The sequence below is a fragment of the Eubalaena glacialis genome, chromosome X (genome assembly GCF_028564815.1).
Source record: "Eubalaena glacialis isolate mEubGla1 chromosome X, mEubGla1.1.hap2.+ XY, whole genome shotgun sequence".
NCBI lineage: Eukaryota > Metazoa > Chordata > Mammalia > Artiodactyla > Balaenidae > Eubalaena > Eubalaena glacialis.
In genome coordinates, this window is record NC_083736.1 from 66,633,578 (window position 1) to 66,648,566 (window position 14,989).

A 14,989-nucleotide genomic window follows, 5' to 3' on the forward strand; every position below is an offset into this window, starting at 1 on the left:
TTGGTAAAGTATTCTTTCTGTTCATTAATTTTATTCCTGAGCGCATTACACTGCCCTTCTGAGTTTTCTTGTATTTCATTGAGTTTCTTCATAATGGCTCTTTTGATGGCTCTATATGATGGCTCTTTCAGTTAGATCTCAATATTCCATGACTTTAAGTTTGGCTTCTGGAGAATTGCCATTTTCTTTTTGTGATATAGTGTTACTGTGATTCTTCATATTGCTTGATGAATTGTTCCTCTGCTGGCACATTTGAAGTTAAATGACCGGTTAAGAGTTACAATCCTTTCTTTTGCTTTCCAGTAGGTGGCGCCATCACACAAGTTTTTGGTTTCGCTCACCTGAGCTACCTCTGGTTATATTTGAGAGTTGGCACTTTCCAGCCTCCACCATATGTGTAACAGGTGTGGCTCTGTGCTTTTGCTGTTGCTTCTTATGCCTCTAGGCTTATTGCTGCATTGCTTCTGCCAGAGCTGCTGTCATTACCAGGATGGTGGGCTCTTTTCTTTTGTGGGAGATCCCCTGAGACACAGGCTCTGCTGTGGGGGGAGGGGAACAGTGTGGGAGGGGAAGCTGGGGTTGCACAGATGCCTCCACTGTGTCTGGTGCTCTCAGGTTTGGGGGCTCTGCCAATGCAAATAGGGGGGCCAGAGTCTGGGGTTGTGGGTTCCTCAGTGACTGGAGGGATGGGGTCCCAGGCCCCACTGTTGCTGCTGCCAAGTTACCTGTGTTGGCAGGCAGAGTCATGCGTGCTGCTTCCCCTGCTGCTATTGGGTTTTCTGAAGCTGTGGGCTCAGCTGCCACAGTCAGAGGGCTGGGATTGCAGGTACCGACTCCACTGTTCCCTTGGTTCTGCCTCCTCTATGTGTTCCAGTTCACCCACCTTTAGATGTACAGATGTGTGGAATTCTCTGGCATCCTGTTGTGTTGGGCAAAGGCACCTTCGTTGTGTTGTGGATGTTTTACTGGTTGTAGATTCAAGGGGAGAGACAAAGGTACCTTTTCACTCTACCATGTTTTTGACAGCACTCTCCTATAAAGTTCTTATGTTCCCAAAGTTGATTAACAACATAATATTTAAAAATTAAAAAAAAATATTATGGAACTGAAATACTGAGTGTTTGAGGTGAGGCACAGAATCCCACTTCTGGGAACATATATAAATGAACATACTTGGTGAAGAAATAGCCTGTTTTCCTTGGTGGAATTACAGCTGTCATTCAATATATCCTTAAAGCAACTTTGGGGCTTCCCTGGTGGTGCAGTGGTTAAGAATCCGCCTGCCAATGCAGGGGACATGGGCTCGAGCCCTGGTCCGGGAAGATCCCACATGCCACGGAGCAACTAAGCCCAGGCGCCACAACTACTGAACCTGAGCTCTAGAGTCCACGAGCCACAACTACTGAGCCTGCGTGCCACAACTACTGAAGCCCAGGTGCCTAGAGCCTGTGCTCTGCAACAAGAGAAGCCACCACAATGAGAAGCCCACGCACCGCAACGAAGAGTAGCCCCTGCTCGCCACAACTAGAGAAAGCCTGCACACAGCAACGAAGACCCAACGCAGCCAAAAATAAATTAATTAATTTTAAAAAAAGCATTTTTGCTATTGTGAAATTATTGCAATAGAATTATGAAGAGTCACTCATTTTATAAATCATCAAAACATGCCTTTCTTGACCTTCCCAGACAAATCTATTCTCTTTCTCCTGTACTTTGTACATAATGCCATTGTTATAGCATTTATAAGATTGTACTATAATTATTTGGTTATATGTCTATGTCTCTCACAGCATCACGCCTAGTGCCTGGTACATAAAAGTAAGCAATAGAGCCTTATGAAAAAATGAATGAATGAAGCGAATGAAGGAGCACATTTGGAAAATAAATATAACTTGTTACTTGAGTCCCTGAAATGTTTGTGCATTCATTAAACTGAAGTCCGGAAGACCTAGCAGTCCTTATTTTCTCTGGCTAGGAAATAATAACTTAGTAAGAGGCCCAAAACAAAGTGTAGACTTTGAAAAAGTAGTCAGTAAGGAGTTTGCTTCTGTTTGTTGGAGAGATCTGATGTGATGCAGGTACATTCCAGGAATGAAGTCCCAGAGCTTGGAAGTTACCTATATCCTAGTAAGATTACGCTGAGTTTAGAACAATGGATGTGAAGAAGAAAAGGGTAAAAGGTATCAACTTTTAAGTGAGAGCCAGAGAGAATCACATCAAAGGCATCAATAGGACTTGCACAAACCCCAAACCACAGAGACTTCTCAGAAGGGCAAAGAAGATAGTGACTACAAGATCAACTAATATTCATGGAGTAAGATTTGGGCTAGATAGAGAAACACCTTCCTTATTTCAAGAGATTTAGTGCTCGGGGACTGGTATCTGGAGACTAGGAGTACATTATAGTCTGAGGCTAGAGGGAATAGCCAAGGAGATTTAAAAAAACCCAGGAAGGAGGTTCTTGAAAGGACTGAGGTACCCCATCCCACCTAGTAAAGCATCAACCCAAATTAATCTCAGAAGTTTCAGAGTCTTGACTTGGCATTTACCAGAAATAGGGTTGAGTCAGTGGAGGGAACCAGGGGTTCAGTAATTTGTACTATTCAAGCTAATTTGTGGCTAGGTTTTATTTATTAGGACCTGAGACCTATATTCAATAAACTTGATAATTTCTATGTGTTTATATTTTAGTTTTCCATTTTTCTGGTAAAATTTCTTTAGGAACTTCCAACTTTGCACTTAAATTAAAAAGAAAAGGGATTTTCTACATTATAGCTAGAATGGAAGAGTGGGGGAAATCCATATATTCCTAAAGCCACATGCAATGTTAATAGCTCTGGGAGTTCAGGTCCTGCTGGCATAAAATGTGGGTGCTAGGGAAGAGAAAGAAGAGTCAGTATATGCTTGCCTCCTTTATCAAAGATAAGGTGACCATATGTGCGTGGGTTTATCTCTGGGCTTTCTATCCTGTTCCATTGATCTATATTTCTGTTTTTGTGCCAGTACCATACTGTCTTGATTACTGTAGCTTTGTAGTATAGTCTGAAGTCTGGGAGCCTGATTCCTCCAGCTCCATTTTTCATTCTCAAGATTGCTTTGGCTATTCGGGGTCTTTTGTGTTTCCATACAAATTGTGAGATTTTTTGTTCTAGTTCTGTGAAAAATGCCAGTGGTAGTTTGATAGGGATTGCATTGAATCTGTAGATTGCTTTGGGTAGTAGAGTCATTTTCACAATGTAGATTCTTCGAATCCAAGAACATGGTATATCTCTCCATCTATTTGTATCATCTTTAATGTCTTTCATCAGTGTCTTATACTTTTCTGCATACAGGTCTTTTGTCTCCTTAGGTAGGTTTATTCCTAGATATTTTATTCTTTTTGTTGCAGTGGTAAATGGGAGTATTTTCTTAATTTCACTTTCAGATTTGTCATCATTAGTGTATAGGAATGCAAGAGATTTCTGTGCATTAATTTTGTATCCTGCTACTTTACCAAATTCATTGATTAGCTCTAGTAGTTTTCTGGGAGCATCTTTGGGATTCTCTATGTATCGAATCATGTCATCTGCAAACAGGAGGCAAGCATATACAGTGGAGAAAAGACAGCCTCTTCAATAAGTGGTGCTGGGAAAACTGGACAGGTACATGTAAAAGAATGAAATTAGAACACTCCCTAACACCATACACAAAAATAAACTCCAAATGGATTAAAGACCTAAATGTAAGGCCAGACACTATCAAACTCTTAGAGGAAAGCATAGGCAGAACACTCTATGACATAAATCACAGCAAGATCCTTTTTGACCCAGCTCCTAGAGCAATGGAAATAAAAACAAAAATAAACAAATGGGACCTAATGAAACTTAAAAGCTTTTGCACAGCAAAGGAAACCATAAACAAGACCAAAAGACAACCCTCAGAATGGGAGAAAATATTTGCAAATGAAGGAACTGACAAAGGATTAATCTCCAAAATTTACAAGCAGCTCATGCAGCTCAATAACAAAAAAACAAACAACCCAATCCAAAAATGGGCAGAAGACCTAAATAGACACTTCTCCAAAGAAGATATACAGATTGCCAACAAACACATGAAAGAATGCTCAACATCATTAATCATTAGAGAAATGGAAATCAAAACTACAATGAGATATCATCTCACACCGGTCAGAATGGCCATCATCAAAAAAATCTACAAACAATAAATGCTGGAGAGGGTGTGGAGAAAAGGGAACCCTCTTGCGCTGTTGGTGGGAATGTAAATTGATACAGCCACTATGGAGAACAGTATGGAGGTTCCTTAAAAAACTAAAAATAGAACTACCATACGACCCAGCAATCCCACTACTGGGCATATACCCTGAGAAAACCGTAATTCAAAAAGTCATGTACCAAAATGTTCATCGCAGCTCTATTTACAATAGCCAGGACATGGAAGCAACCTAAGTGTCCATCATCGGATGAATGGATAAAGAAGATGTGGCACATATATACAATGGAATATTACTCAGCCATAAAAAGAAACGAAATTGAGTTATTGTAGTGAGGTGGATGGAGTTAGAGTCTGTCATACAGAGTGAAGTAAGTCAGAAAGAGAAAAACAAATACAGTATGCTAACACATATATATGGAATCTAAGGAAGAAAAAAAAAAAGGTCATGAAGAACCTAGCGGCAAGATGGGAATAAAGACACAGACCTACTAGAGAATGGACTTGAGGATATGGGGAGGGGGAAGGGTAAGCTGTGACAAAGTGAGAGAGTGGCATGGACATATATACACTACCAAACGTAAAATAGATAGCTAGTGGGAAGCAGCCGCATAGCACAGGGAGATCAGCTCGGTGGTTTGTGACCACCTAGAGGGGTGGGATAGGGAGGGTGGGAGGGAGAGAGATGCAAGAGGGAAGAGATATGGGAACATATGTATATGTATAACTGATTCACTTTGTTATAAAGCAGAAACTAACACACCATTGTAAAGCAATTATACTCCAATAAAGATGTTAAAAAAAAAAAGAACAGTCAGCTCTGACTGTTGGTCCTTCCCTCCTTGGTTGATTCCATCTCAATTTAGATCTACGTAACTGCCACAGAAATTGAGTGTTCGGAGTAGGTGTTACTAAAAAGGGATGGAGGCTGGTTTTGAGCTGGACAAAATTTGGCTTGGCTTTAATTACTAACAGACCACTCTTGGTGAAGAAAAAAAGTACACACACACACAACTAGGGTTTGTAAGTGGCAATCTACGATGTAAGGTACATTCTTTATTTATAAATTTACTTTGTGGCTTGATTTAAGATTGTATTAATTTCCCATTGGTGCTATAACAAAGTAACATAAATTTAGTAGCTTAAAACAACATACACTTATACTCTTACAGTTCTGGATATCAGAAGTCCAAAATGAGCCTTATGGCTACTATGACGTAAAATAAAAATCAAGTTGTCAAGCAGGGCTGGTTGCTTCTGGAGGCTCCAGGGGAGAATCTCTTCCTTGACTCTTCCAGCTTCTAGAGGATAAGGCTAACAGCCTTATCACTCTAATCACTTGCTTCTGTCATCACATCTCTTACTTCTATAGTCTGATCTCCCTCTCGGTATCTCTTATAAGGAGACTTGTGATTACACTTAGGGCCCACCTGAATAATCCAAAATAATCCTCCCCACCAATCTCAATCTCCTTAACCTAATCACACCCACAAAATCCCTTTTGCCTTAAATGGTAATGTTCACAGGTTCCAGGGATTAGGGCCTGAATATCTTTTGGGGCCACTATTCAGCCTTCCACAAGGGTGGTTTAGAAATTTTGCACATCCTTTTTTTTAAAGTTAACAATGTAGTAATTTGTTTAAAGTGAAATTTGTAGTAACTTGCATAAATTTTTAACTTGTAGTAATTTGTTTAATGTGTCTATCACCAAATTTAATATATAAGTTGAATAAAAAAATAAGTACTAATTAAAAATAAGTATTAGATTAAGAAATGGAATTTTAAAATATTGTCAACTAATTCATTACATGACAAAGTATAAAGAGCTAAAAACAAGTTCCTTGGCTATTAATGTATATAAAGTTAGCATTTTTCAAAATGGAAATATAGGTCCCAAGAAAGGGGAGAAGAACAAGTTGGTTAAGCACACACTTGGAATGAAGATACAATGTTGCCTGATAACAGTCATGCCCTCTGTACCAAAGAGTTCATAGAACACACTGAAAATTATCAAGCCTGCTCAGGATATATAGGGTTAGAAACTTAGATTCCAGAGACTCTAAATTCCTTTTCAGATGCAGTTTAACAAAGCAATACAAGATCAAGACAAAAATAAAAAGGAAGGAAACCAGCCTGTATCAATAATGCTTTGATTCTAGCAGGCTGGCCAATCTCCTTACCTAGGCTGGAATAAATGTGGCTGAGAATACAAGCTGGTTGTACTCTGATGGGGTGCACCTCAGCAATGGTCTCCACATCAATTCCCTTGTCCTTCAAAATGGCCTTGATTTCTTCTGTCTCAGCTAGAATGGAAACTATAGGAAAGAAAGAAGATAAGGTCAACAGAAAATTTTATTTCAACAGGAACCTAAAGATCTCTCGAGTCACACAATATTTTTTTGAAGGGAAAACAAAAGGAAGGTAAGGAGATTAACAGTTATTGTAGACTTGATGAAACAATCATCATGCTTGGTACATAATGATATTATCTAAATGGAAAAGGAAACAAGATTTCATGATTAGAATATTTAATTCTGTTTTTTGTCTAAATACCTATGTGCTTCTAGAGAATGCCACACTCATTTATATCTGGGATTCTATGTTTAAATAGAAAAAAAAAAGACCAGGGACAGCACTATGAGGATAATAAAGAACACCCTAATGGTACGAATTGCTCAAAGCTAGAGAACAGTAGACGGCAAGGTAAATTCAGGATAAAGAATTGAGGTACCATATTTGAAACTCTGTGTAGTTGTTTTGGGGGATGGGGATAAGACTTCTCTAGACTCAGAGCCTGCCAAACCTGGACAGCTCCCTTTTCTTCCTCTCACACTCATGTCTCAGAAGTGGTAATCATACTCACAAGGGAGAAGTCCAGGCCACCTCACTGACTCTTCTGTTTATTCTCCCTCTGTGGGACTGATAACCTGTCTGGGGGCCAATAACCTGAATGGGGTCTCAGCTGGCTTAATGCTAAGCACCAGGGGCAAACATGCACCCTATTCCTGCTCCTCTAGTACTGCTAGATATGTTGAATTGGGTTTATGAGAAAACGAAGGTGCCATTTGGTTCATTCCAGCTTACAAGTATTGTATTTGTTGAGTTTTGGGGGCAAAAGCCTAGTTAACAAAGTGCTACTCTGCATTCCTTTGCCATTATCTTTTGTGTATTTTCTATCTTGGGGACCTCATGGTGTTGTGCTGCTGTGGTCTGGGGCAGAATATGCAGGGTATGGTGATTACAGAGTCCCCTGGACATAACACCATCTTGATTACTTCTAACTGAAAACAACAAAGATTATCCAGGGAAAATATACAGAGGAAGAATAGTGGGCTGACAAAAGTCCAGGGAAACACATGTGGTCATCCATTCATTCATTAATAAACATTTACTAAGCACTTAAATGGTAAGGTACTATGCTAGGCACTAGGGATTTAGAGATGAATATGTTAGTCTCTCCCTCAAGGAGCTCACAGTGTAATGAAAGTGACACACACATAAACTGATTATAAAATAACCGGCTAAGTAAATAAATATATGCACAGAACATTGTGTGATCACCCAAGAGTGACACCTATCTAGTCTGGAGTTGGCAGGGGGAAGTTTCAGAAAAGGCTTCCTGATGCCTAAGCTGAATTTGAAAGAACGAATAAGTTAGCCAGGAGAAAGAAGGGAATAGGAATGGAGAAAGACATTTTAGGTAGAAGATCCAGAATGATCATAAAACATGAAAATGGAAAAGAATGTGGTTGTGTGTGTGTGTGTGTGTGTGTGTGTGTGTGTGTGTGTAAGAGATGGGGTGGGGACTACATACACTTCAATATTGCTGTAGCATGAAATACCTTGCACAGCGGAAAAAAAACACAAAAGAAACAAACAACCACCGCACCAACCACCAACAAAATGAATCTGGAAAGGCAAATAGGGGATAGATCATCATGGAGAGCATGTGTGTCACTTTAAGGAATTTGTATTTTATCCTTGGGTAATGACTTCCAAATTGCATTCTCCTGAGCCTCAGGGTTCTGCAGAGGGTAATGCAGTTGGTAGCAGGAGTAAAGGGGACTAAAGGAGAGGCAAATGAACAACATTCTGGGGTCCCAGGACTACTTTCAACCCCAACAACTCAGCTTTTTGTTTATGTTTTATCAAGTATGTAGAAAATGCTTATTTGGTACCACCTATGTGCTAGGTACTGCCATATGCTAGGGATACAAAGATAGACATGATCCTTGGAGAAAATGACATTGACACTGAGTCTTGCTAGAGGGCTGAATAGGAGTTATTCTGGTAAAAGTGAGGGTAAAATTAAGGGAGAAGCTGTTCCAGACAAAAGAAATAGCATAGACAAAGGCTCAAGGGCAACAGAGAACAAGGCAGATCTAGGAATAATAAAAAGTTCTTTACAGTAGGAGCATGGAGTGTGAAGCGGCAGTGGTGAGAAATGACACTGAAGGCGGGGTCAGGGAGCAGATCATAAAGAGCCTTGTAAGCCATGTTAAGAAAGTTGGCAACGGGAAGCCCCTGCAGAGTTGTAATCAGGGGAATAGCATATCCAGATCTCCATCTTAAAAAGAACATATTCATGTTGATGACTAAAGAATAAGCTGATATACTGTAGTGGACCTACACTGAAGACAGGGAGACCACTTCAAAAGTTATTGCATTAATGCAAGGAAGAGATGCTGACTACTTACATTAGGATCATGACATTGGTGGTACTGGATAAACTAGATGGATTTCTGAATTATTCAGAAGGTAAAGAAATTGGGACTTGTTAACTGACTGAATGTAGGAGATGAGAGAGGAAGAGATACCGAGAATGATTCCACATGTGTTTATTTGTGTAACTGAGAGAAAAGTGTGCCATTTACTGACATAGGCAAATAGGGAGAAAAGCAGGCACAGATGATGTAGAACTAGGAGAGTGCAGCTGATTGATTTTAGACATGTTGAGTTTAAAGTGAATGTGATATATTCAGGAGGCATTAGCATAGAAAGAGATGAGATGGGTCAAGGAGAATATATAGAAAAGAAGAGAAAAGGACCTAGAATATAACCTTGAGAAATTTCAACATATAAGATATGGGCAGATGATGAAAAGCCTGGGGGCGGGAGTGAGGGGTTCTTGTCTCATGGTTTATATGTTCTCTATGGTATAGGAGGTGAGGTCATCTTCTGAGAGGGGAGAAGTTAGGAGGCAGGAAAAGGGAAAAGGTTAGGAATGGGAGGAGGCTGAGAGACAATAACAAATATTCTGAATAATGAGAGCAGTGGGCTACGGACAAAACTCCCAGGAATACCAACAGTTAAGGGGCAAGGGGAAGAAGAGGAAGCCCAGAATGAGACAGAAAAGTACAAAACTTAGGTTGAAGGAGAGCCAAGGGAGTATGGTATCACAGAAGACATGTGAGTTAAGAGTTTCCAGAAACATAAACAACAAATGAAACAGAAAGATCCACTAAGAAGTGGATTGAAAAATATCTACCAAGTTTGGCAATAACTTAAGCAAAATCACTTTCAGAGGAATGATAAGCTAGTCGTAAAGGACTGCAGAATGAATGAAATGTAAAGAAGTGGAAGTTTGGATGAGAAAGGAAGGATAGGATAACTAGAGGGAGATGAACATGTCAATGTATTAAAAATCAGAACCAACAGAGAAGAGTTTGAAGATGATAAGAAAAAGTAGGTTTCTAGGAAGGCTAGGGAAGAGGATAGGATCAAGCATCAGAAGAAAGAGTTGGTGCTGAAGAGGAGAAAAAACAGCTTTTCTGAGACTCAAGAAAAGGAGGCAAGGTTGGGTGAAGATATAAGTAAGACTGTGGTGGGGGGTTGGGAAATTGACAAAGATCAGAACATTAAGATTATCCAGCATAAAGTAGCAGGCCAAGAATGAGGCTGAAAACAAGCAGTGGGGTTGAAAACAGAGAAGGTGTGGAATAGTTGAGGAGAATGAAAATGCTGACTAACAATAAGAACAAGGACTAACAGGAGGCACTGTAGGCCTAGTTAAGCTGGAGACTGTGGATTTACAATGCTACCACTCTGTTCATTTGTGTGATTTTTTTTTTCTAGAAGATTTTAGCAGGCCAGGTATAGGATCAGAAAATATAGAGAGTAAAACCGATCTGGGGCTATGATTTTTCTGGTGGGTGTAGCAGAAGTTTGGTGTGCTGGTAATTAAGAGATTTAGATGACCAACCGAAAGGTAGGGAAGGGTAGACTAGGAGAAAATAGACACAAGTGTAATGGGTGGGGGGGAAGAAAACTGAAATAATATGCAGTTATGACTGGTGATTGGGACTTTTGGGAATGGAATATCTGAGGTGAAACAGTTCTAAAGTTTCGTCCTAAAAGTGAGTGGAGTAGAGGCAGAGGAAAGGGTCACTAGGGTTCTAGATATCCAAGAATTTTGAGGCTAAAATATTAGATGGCACTTACTCTGATGCTGAATTCTAGCACTATGGTAGGAATTGGGGAAGAAGAGGAAGGCTATGAGCCAAGCCTCAAAGTCTCTAATGAATGAATGAGAGTAACCAGGACACCAATATAGCCAGATGGCATAAGCCTCAAAGGAGAACAAGTTTTCTCATGGGAGGGGAAGAGTAATGGTCTTTTATATAACGTTCGCTATGTACAGGAATACCTCAGAGATGTTGCAGGTTTGGTTCCAGACCACTGCAGTAAAGCGAGTATCACGATAAAGCGAGTCACACAAATTTTTAGCTTCCCAGTGCATATAAAAGTTATGCTTATAGAAAACAAACTTATGGTTACCAAAAGGGATAGCAAGGTGGCAGGGGGGAGATAAATTAGGAGTTTGGGATTAACATATACACACTACTATATATAAAATATTGATAGGTAAACAGCAAGGATCTACTGTATAGCACAAGGAACTATACTCAATATCTTGTAGTAACCTATAATGGAAAAGAATCTGAAAAAGAATATATACACACACACACACACACACACACACAACTGAACCACTTTGCTGTACATTTGAAACTAACACAACACTGTAAATTAACTATACCTCAATTAAAAAATAAATAAATAAAACCAAATGAAAAGTTATGTTTACACTATACTTTAGTCTGTTAAGTGTGCAACAGCATTGTATCCAAAAAAACAATGTAAATGCCTCAATTAAAAATACTTTATTATTAAAAAATGCTAACCATCATCTGAGCCTTCAACGAGTCATAGTAGTAACATCAAAGATCACTGATCACAGATTACTATAACAAATATAATAATAATGAAAAAGCTTGAAGTATTGCTAGAATTATAAAGCGTGACAGAGACACGAAGTAAGCAAATGCTCTTGGAAAAATGGTGCCAATAGACTTGCTTGACACAAGGTTGCCACAGACCTTCAATTTGTAAAAAACACAATATCTGCAAAGCACAATAAAGTGAAGCACAATAAAATGAAATATGCCTGTACATTGATAAGCAAAGACTACCTTTATGACTACCTTTATCCTATCCTACCACATAGGATGCCAAGTATAAGAAGGTTTAGAAAATACTAAGGATTATTTTCTATATAGAATCAACTCCAATGGAGGTTGGGGTTGAAATGGAGACATTTCAGAGGAGCTTCTCAGGAGGACCTAGTCCCACATTGGATAGTGTTTCTGGGGAGTCAAAAATCACCTGGAGTTTTCTATCCTAGGAGAGTAGCATAATAGTGATGTCACTGAGAGAGTTAAGGAAGGTGGCAAGATTTGCTTTTCTTGGGAGAGGTAAAAGAATAGGATGGAGACAAAAAAAGGTCAGTTTTGCATTTGAAGTATAAGTGATGAAAATGTTGTGTATATATATTGGGACTAGACTTCCTAAAATGTTTATACAGCTTAGCCCAGTGTTTTGCATAGAGTAGATAGCCTCAAAATTTAAGTTGATTGCTAGGAACAAAAAATAAGGATTTGGAGTACTCTCTAAAGAGGTAATAGTTGGAGCCATGGAAGCAAATTTATTATGGAGGAGGCAGCCCTAGCAAACACATGCAGGGTGTAAATACAGAAAGACAAGAGTAAAGACTAAGTACACAACCATTAGGAGGATATGAGAAGAAAGAAGTACTAGCAGAAAAAGCACAGAAGGAACGCTCAGAACAAAAGCAGAGATAATCAGAAGGCTATAATATCATTATGGTGAAAAGAAAAGAGTTTCCAGAGATAAGAAGTATTAAGAGAATCAGATAACATCCTTTGTTAAGCATTTGTTCATGATTAAGATTAACAGAAATCTTGAAACCAAACAGAGCCAAGTTTATACTATACATTTTGAAGCCTAACAGAATACATCATAAAGAATAAAGTCATCATTTACTGGCCCAAACCAGACCTTTAATGTAAAATTTCTGCTGCTGGGAATAAGAATACATACCTTGAACCACAACATCTGGCTTTGGTACAGTAGAAAACCTGCGATTCAGGGGATCAATTTCTCCAGGAGCTAAAAATCCCTAAAGAAAAACCATAAAGAGACAGATTATTATATCTCCAAAAGAGCTAATGTTTGAGGAGAAACAACATACCAGTGCCAAAACCCCGTACCATAACATGTGAGAGGCATGTATGGAAAGGAAACAAATACCTTTACTGTATGAAAATGTTTGAACTCCTGAATTCACATCCAAATTAATTTTATCTGGAGTTAATTTCTAGTGGCTGCCACAAATTATTTTTTTGGAAATAGATGGGGTATAAAAGATAAACAGAAAGTTTTCTAGTTATACCTCCACTTTCTCTGTATGCACATGATTAGACAATCAGATCACAATGCTTCTAATCAATAATTTAAGTCATTAGTCCTGTTGCTTTCATATTTACTCATATGCTTGCTATGATTTCTGCTTAGCAGATATCTTTTGACTTGAGTTTCTGTCTTTGATGAAATGCGATGAACTCACCCACTTAGCCCTTAAGAATACCATTCATCTCCTCATTTTTTCATAGCATTAATTTATTCTAGTTGAATGAGAAAGTCACCAGGTAAGGATTATTTCAAACAAATCATTCTGCCCATTATTGCTACATTTATAATAATGTCAACTAAAGATAAACTTTATGCTGTACACCTGAAACTCATAGTGATATGTCAATTACATCTCAATAAAACTGGGACAAACAAAACAAAACAAATAAAAACAGCGCCAGAAAGTAAACAGTTATACATAAACAGGTCCAAGAGTCTGGCTCAGAAAGGAAAGCTAAGTCCCACCCTAGATCCTCTAGGAGCCTGGGTTATAGCTTACCTTATATAATAACCTATAATGGGGAAATAGATTTGTCAGTAAAACTGGAAAACTTTGAGAAAGGGAACCCTTCTTATGGTTCAAAATGTCACAAATAAGCTGACATAATGTAAGAAATTCCCAAGTGCTTCATTAAGAGCTGTCTCAACAGAGTTTAATATAAGGAACATTTAAAGGGCCCCTTATCAACAAACAAACAAATAAAAAACTATGATGCTCCCAAACACCTGTCATGGTACCTAAAATTATCAGTTTATTTAATTAAAGAATGAAACATTATGTTGCTTGGAAAAGTTAGCACTTAAATCCATTATAAGTCATTACTATCCAAGCACAATTGCATTCGCAGTCACCAGACAGGCACTAGGGGGAGTTTTGAAAAGGAACTATCTAGGGTCTGATCCCAGAGCAACTTCAAGTACAGTACCAAGGTAGGAACCCCTGGGCAAGCATGACGGACATGGTTGCCAGGGGGAAGGATTTTTGCCAAGGATTGGCCATGCTCTCACTCTTAAGAATCTGGAGGAAAATCTGTAATTAAGGCAGAATACAAAAGGCAAAAGATATATCCTTCAGATTTAATGAGCTACTCACAAATCTGATTGTTATGGTGACTAAAGCAGAAAAATGGAAGAGCCTTGAAGTTTCCCCTTACCTCTGCCATCAAGCTTCCTAAGATGTATAGAGACTGACCCCACATATGAGGCAGCTTGCCCATGGGGACTCGGTCCACAGTGTGAGGATTTTGATATTCTTCATCAATCTAAAAAAAAAAAAAAGATAAAGAGATAAAGGAAAAGAATAGAAGGTTTAGGGCTTCCCTAATGGTGCAGTGGTTAAGAATCCACCTGCCAATGCAGGGGACATGGGTTCGAGACCTGGTCCAGGAAGATCCCACATGCCACGGAGCAACTAAGCCCGTGTGCCACAAATACTGAGCCTGCACTCAAGAGCCAGTGAGCCACAACTACTGAGCCTGTGTGCCGCAACTACTGAAGCTCATGCTCCTAGAGCCTGTGCTCCACAAGAGAGGCCACCGCAATGAGAAGCCTGCGCACCGCAACAAAGAGTAGCCCCCGCTCACCACAACTACTAGAGAAAGCCTGCGTGCAGCAATGAAGACCCAACACAGCCAAAAATAAATAAATTAATTAATTAAAAAAAAGAATAGAAGGTTTAAAATACTAGACAACAAAAAGCCCGAGTCTGGATTGTGATTCATACTCTATAAAAACAGTCACATATGCAATGCCCTGAAAAGTCAAGCACTATGACTACAGTCTAGGGCAGTGCTCCTCTAACTGTACATGGATACACACCACCTGAGGATCTTGTCCAATGGCATATTCTTACTGAGTAGATGTGGGGGAAGGCCTGAAATCTGCATTTCTAACAAGCTCTCAGGTTATGCTGCTGATGTTGCTAGGAGCTTAGTCCACTCATCCCCACCAGCATGGAAGATTGCATCTCTCCCCCGGCTAATGCTCTTTTGCAATGGAGAAGAGGAAC

The 14,989-nt window shown here is 39.3% G+C and overlaps 1 protein-coding gene across 5 annotated transcripts in view; it reads right to left on the bottom strand.

The window, feature by feature from the left end:
- PHKA1 (phosphorylase kinase regulatory subunit alpha 1) overlaps window positions 1-14,989 on the bottom strand; it is a 136,311-nt gene that overhangs the window by 75,935 nt on the left and 45,387 nt on the right. For all 5 annotated transcript variants that reach the window (XM_061178030.1, XM_061178027.1, XM_061178029.1 and 2 more), the window contains 3 exons: window positions 14,136-14,243; window positions 12,610-12,688; window positions 6,390-6,524 (listed from right to left, as the gene is read on the bottom strand). In XM_061178030.1, the coding sequence (XP_061034013.1) occupies window positions 6,390-6,524; window positions 12,610-12,688; window positions 14,136-14,243 (322 nt within the window). The remainder of the gene's footprint in view (window positions 1-6,389; window positions 6,525-12,609; window positions 12,689-14,135; window positions 14,244-14,989) is intronic.